Source organism: Fulmarus glacialis, unplaced genomic scaffold, assembly GCF_000690835.1.
Source record: "Fulmarus glacialis isolate BGI_N327 unplaced genomic scaffold, ASM69083v1 scaffold51274, whole genome shotgun sequence".
In the NCBI taxonomy this organism is placed as follows: Eukaryota; Metazoa; Chordata; class Aves; order Procellariiformes; family Procellariidae; genus Fulmarus; species Fulmarus glacialis.
Genome location: NW_009210887.1, coordinates 2,500 through 8,543, shown reverse-complemented (window position 1 = coordinate 8,543; position 6,044 = coordinate 2,500). Strand labels below are relative to the sequence as shown.

Below are 6,044 nucleotides of genomic sequence, written 5' to 3'. Positions count from 1 at the left end.
AAACAGGGCTAGCATAACGTGATCCTTCCCCCATGTATTCCCACAGCTTATGGTACGAGCTGTTTAGAGCTGCTGAGCTTGAGTCACCTTATACTTCTGGTCTCAGTAGTGTCTCGAACCAAGAGGTTCCAGCATTTAATTGTGTATACTTTTGAGAAGAAGGAAAAGGCAGCCTTTTGCTAACTCCACGCTCTGTTCTTTTTCTTTAGACTGTCTATGATGAGTGGTTCATTACGCTTTACAATTTGGTATATACCTCCCTTCCGGTGCTAGGAATGAGTCTCTTTGATCAGGTACTGTTTCTATCACCGCTTGGATTTTTTTATAAGGGTTTTATCTCCGGGTGCTTTGAGCTGGTTCCATGAAGCAAAAGCAGCTGACTTTCTGGCTAGTATCGTGGTAGCTCCTAAAATAGTTTCCTGCCAGTGAGAATTGAGAGCACAAAAAAAGGATGCACCAGGGAGGAGATGGTATATTGTCCTGATTTAGCCTGTAGTTTCAGCGTGCGGTGAGACTTTTGGGTTAGGCTGTTGACTACAGTAAAAGCTGCCATTGCAACACTCCCCTGAAGTAGTCACATCTTATTAGCTCTGTTCCTGAAGCCTGACAAGTGACTTTTTAATGACCACACAGAAAAATGAATGACCTAGAACTCTGAAGCCAGGTTTTCCAGGTTCAGCCTTTCCAGTGGAAGTCCTCCTGCAGTAATTTCACATACACATTCCTACTTCATAAGCTATTACTGTTCAGCAAGACAGCAATAAAGCTGCTCCTATATGCCTTTTACAAGTTAAATAAGTAGGAACTTGCTGCTCCGCAGTGGTTCACAGTGTTCAGTTCTGGACACTTAAGGCATCCAGGTCAGACAGCCTTGCCTGTGTGGACCCAGGGGAGGTATTTTTTATCCCTTAGCTTCCAGGCAACTCTCAGGAGAGCAGACCATGCAGTCTGCTTAAGATGAAGTGTACCTCCATTTATTTTGCAGCACTTGGGAGCTTTCTCTGCACAAGAACGGTGAAATTCAACATGGAAAATGTGTCTAGGTGACCTTGGCATGTAGCACGCTCGACAGCACAACTGAGTGAATTGTGTGCTGAGCCTTTTCTCATGGAAATGCATGTCATAAGGACGTTGCAACCCTAAGTGGTCTTGTGTGGTCAGTTGGCTAGGTGCCAGCAAATCTGACCATCTCCTGTCTACTTTCAGGATGTGGATGATCGTTGGAGCATGCTGTTTCCTCAGCTATATGTGCCTGGCCAGCAAAACCTCTATTTTAATAAAATAGTGTTTGTCAAGTGCATGTTGCAAGGGATCTACAGTTCCCTCATTCTCTTCTTCATCCCCTATGGGGCCATGTACAATACAATGAGAAGTGATGGGAAGGCCATTGCTGACTACCAGTCCTTTGCACTGATGGCCCAGACCTGCTTACTGATTGTGGTGTCTGTACAGGTAAGGCATCCCAGGTAACATTTCTAGGAATTAGTTGTTGTTTTATGAAGGCAGCATCTGGAGGGCCACTTGGGATCTTGATAACATTGAATTTGCTGCTGCATCTTGCATTCTTGCAATAAAAAGTCTCTTGACACCAGATTACTCTCCTCAGTTCAACAGAACAACAGATTTGTATGTTATGAAAGGTCAGGGTGACAGGAAAGCAGAGTCTTTATCTTGCGAAGATTGCAGTCATAGCAGACAAAACAGTTAAGGCTGGGAATAGAGAAGGACTCATTCCAGTTTTATGGGAAGGGTTTGAAGCACAGGACTGTCTGTCTGCTATCAGGCAGTTATTTATAAGGTCTCCGTTACGGGGCCGTCTCTGAAGCCTGGCCCCATGAGTGATGCAGATGCTAGGTCCGCACTTGCTGGAAGAAATAGCTAAGACTTGGGTGATACAAAATTCAGATGGTACTAGCAGGATGAGAGAAATTTCTTAAAAGAAAACTGATCAATCACAGCTTGCTAGATAATGGTTTCTGCTGTCTGAGGTCTTGTAAAGCAGGTATATAAAGCAGAGGACAAGCTGTGTTCAGCACAGATCTGCTAAATAATTAAGGCACTGACAACAGCTGTATTGCTCCATTCTTTCAGATTGGCTTGGACACCTCTTACTGGACAGTTGTGAACCAGTTCTTCATCTGGGGCAGCCTTTCTGTTTACTTTGCTATCACCTTCACCATGTATAGTGATGGCATGTACCTGATCTTCACAGCCTCCTTTCCCTTCATTGGTAAGCCCTGGGACAAATCTGGATTGCACTCAAAATGGGCATACTGCAGGGCTTAAATCTGTCAAGTATTTCTAGTATGTGTTACTGCCTCTCTAGAGGCAATAACAGAATATATTGATCACCTTTTCTACAAGAAATGCCAGGGTATTTCTGAGGGCTGCTGGGAATGCTTATTTTGAATCCCATCCATCCAGGTGAATCCAGTGTGCCACATTCACTTCCTTGCATAAGAATGCACATTCATACGCAGCCACAGGAATGGCCTTTTAAATAAACCTACTGAGCTGGCTGGAATGCTTTCTGCTGCTCTTTCATATTCTATATGGCTTTTAGCATCAAAAATGCTGAGTGAGAGAAGACAGAGTGTCTATTCAGTTTCCAAAGACAGGTGGTAAGTCACTTGCCAGGGACATCTCTATCTGCTGCTCAGTTAGTACTACATAGGTCAAATTAGCCACAATGCTGAGGGCCGCTTAACAAGGTCTCAGTCTGAAACCTTTTTTAAGGAAAGTGTTTCTAGTCTGGACTCAGACAACTTGTTTACTTTAATTTCAGTGGAGTTGTATTACAGCAGAATTTGGCCAACTGAAAAGAAAACATTCAGCAACTTTACCGCCAACAACAGTATCATTAAGCCCTGTAATGAGGGTTTTGCAGACTGTTTGTTCTAACTTAAGTTTTGGAGATGCCAGAAGTGAACACTTTGGTTTTAAAGAAGGTGGCAGTGTCACGCCAGCACATGGCAGTTGCTCTGCCAGTACACCCATTAGGCTACACTGTCCGTGCAGACACCCAGAGCAACACGTGCTCCTCTCGTAAAGGGCTGTGATCCTACCATCTGCTGGGCAGTCAGAGTCAGTACTCCATATGCTTCAGGAAATGGTGCTGGAAAGTAAGAAAATAGTATTCCTCCTTTTGCACTAGAGTCCTGGCAAAAGATGAGAGGGCTGGACTGCTGCTGAAGAAGGTCTCCTGAACATTTACATCAATCCTTCGCAGTGATTTGACTCTTTGTGCAGAGATGAGGCATTCGCTCTGACATCCTTGTCTCCCTGAGTTGTTGCTGCAGTTGTCCTGGACATCGCATTTTTCTTTGTTCGTCTCAGTGATATTGGTGTTGCTGTCCTCTCCACAGCAAGTTGATTTCACTGTTAGAGATGGTGTCTGCTTTATATTTTGGTCTGTTTGCCAAGTGCTTTGGAATCACAGAGAGTGAAACGTTCAGGTGAATGATGGTGAGAGGTGCTGCTGTAACGGTTTTAATCATGCTTTTGTTTTCAGGTACCGCTCGAAACACCCTCAGCCAACCAAACGTGTGGCTAGCAATCTTCCTCAGCATCATCCTCTGTGTGCTGCCTGTAGTTGGCTTTCGATTCCTGAAGGCTCAGTTAAAGCCAACTCCCAGTGATAAAGTAAGGAGATACCCTATTAAACCAGAAATGCTGCTTACTACTACCTAAGCTTACCATGGAGCCATATTGCATGGGCTTGGCATTGCTCAGAGTGTATGTCTGTGTAGGTGCAAGTGCTGCCATCCTTCTGTCCCCTAGTCCCTTAAGAAGGAGGACTGAATTCGGGTTTTGGCACAGTTCAAACCATCTGCGGCTGGGACCAAGGCTGAGATTATTTAGATGTGGATTAGATTGCAGTGGACTGAGGAAGCTGCACTATTTTTAGGTGCAGGGTTTAAGTGCTGTGGCTCAGTGGCAAAGGAGTGGTGTGTTCCTCCTGCCCTGCTGCCGAGGAGTTTTTAGCCTGGCAGACCGCAGCCGTTCACCCTCCACCCAGGCCTACGTGTTTGCTGGGGATTTTTTTTTACTTCAGAATTTACTTCATTTGTAGCCAATTATTAGATGCCCCCTCTGAAACCAGCTGCCCTCCCATCCCCAGGAATATGAAGATGAGGCCACTACAGCAGGGAGAGGTAGGGAGAGATGGAGTGGGCAGAGAGTGCACAGCTCACTACAGCCAATGGACCCCTCAAGAAGATCACCATAAACACAGCTACCCGGGCTGGCTTTCAAACAAGAGCATCTGCTGAATGCTGCTGCCACCTGGTGCTTCCCTCCTCTTCCTGCACTGAGCTGCGAGACACGCGTGTCTCAGTAGAGTCCCAAGGGCACGCACCTCAGTGCTGCTCAGTGACTGCCGTGATCACCCTTGGGATGTCTGTGAAGCTCCCCAGGTGCTCCAGGACTGTGGGAGAATGAGTGAAGGGGAATTCTCTGCCCTTGCAGAGGGGGTAGGTGGGTGCTAGAGAAGACTGCTAGGTAGGGAGGTCCTCAGGACACACTTAGAGGCAGTTCAGGTGTGTAAAAATGGGCTGAGTTTACCCTTCAGCTGCGTAGAAGTCTGACACAGCTGTGGTCCAGAATCCCAGCCTCAGAGCTTGGGTTGAGCATCTCTCTCTAGTGCAAAATCACTTTACTTTTCTACTTCCTCTGGGGAGTGAATTGTCACAGGAGTGTTTGGGTTTCCTACTGTACGGAAATCCCTAGCTGGCAGTGAGAGGAACTTAAATACAGATCTGATGCTTAGAGAGGCCAAGTACCTACAGCGGCCACTGTCCCAAGCAGAAAGGACAGGGGTCCGGTGGCTATGGATTCTGCTGAGCCACTGGCACTCAGTACTGGCCTCCTGCCTTTGACAGCCCCTTTCTGAAAAGATGCCTGCCGCAGATGATCTCGGTGGCCACGTGGGAGCAGAGCCCACTACCTGCAAATAAAGTGCATTTTTTCTTTCCCTTCTGCCAAGGAATATGAGAATCTATTGATCACCATTCTCATCATAAAAAGCTTTTACATATTGGAGATCCCCTGTAGTAGTCTCTTTTCTAGATTAAGTAACTCAGTTTTTTAATGTTTCCTTATTTGTTTTCTGGACTTCTGACTATTGTTGAGATGACTTTCACATTTTGGGTTATTTGACTGAAGTGCCTAAAAGAGCTGCAGTAATACCCCAACCGAGGCATCGGAGAGCTGTGAGGAACAATACACTGAAATCATACCCTCCCATGTCTTACAGACCACACTCCCATTAAAGCCTCTTAGAGTAAGATTTGCTTTTCCTTTTACCAGGCTGCCACCCTGTGCTGCCTGTTCAGTTCTTGCTCTGAAACCCCTCCTGCCATCCTGTTTTCTCAATCATTTTTGGCTTTGAACCCCTGCATCAGTTACTCTTTCTTTGTTCCTCTTCTGCTGTGCTTATGAATAATGATGGACTTCCCATTTTTTCCATATTATTTTCTGATTTCAGGTCCTGCTCAAGATCAAAGAAGCCAAGAAGAGGCCACCTCCACCCTCGCCCAAGAGACGCCTGCGTCGGACCAGCACCCGCCGCTCCGGCTATGCCTTCTCCCACCAGCACGGCTTTGGAGCGCTCATTATGTCTGGGAGAAACATGCGGCCAAAATCACCTTTTGCCACAACGGGAACATTTTCACCAAATAGTGACAAACATAAGCACAAAGGACTGTAAAAAAAAAAAAAAAAAAAAAAAAAAAAAGAAAGGCAAAAAACTAACAAAGCAAACCAAAGTAAAGGGTTGTCAGGAGAGAAGGCTGTGCACCCTGCAAAGCACCGAGCCAGTGGCTGCCTAGAGGTCTGCCCTCTGGGCTGGCAAATCAAGGACTTGGGCCTTTCCTTTCACCCACATGCACCCTCTGACTTCAACTTCTCTTCCAAAGACGTGTGCTGCTGCCCAGGAAAGTGGGCAGGATGAATTAGAGCTGTTGTCTGGTATCTCAGAGGGCCTCCCTGGAAGACAAGAGAACATGCTGCGGGAGGCATCTCCGCTCCCTGAGATTGTTCATAAC

At 46.2% G+C, this 6,044-nt stretch overlaps 1 protein-coding gene across 1 annotated transcript; it reads left to right on the top strand.

The window, feature by feature from the left end:
• Positions 1–209: 209 nt before the first annotated feature.
• Positions 210–5,707, top strand: LOC104076434 (probable phospholipid-transporting ATPase IM; the record flags this gene model as incomplete). The annotated part of the gene is made up of 5 exons (XM_009577296.1): positions 210–293; positions 1,207–1,452; positions 2,092–2,230; positions 3,512–3,642; positions 5,486–5,707. Coding segments are annotated over 5 exons (822 nt in total), but the record flags the coding sequence as incomplete, so codon positions are not given.
• Between the last annotated feature and the right edge of the window lie 337 nt (positions 5,708–6,044).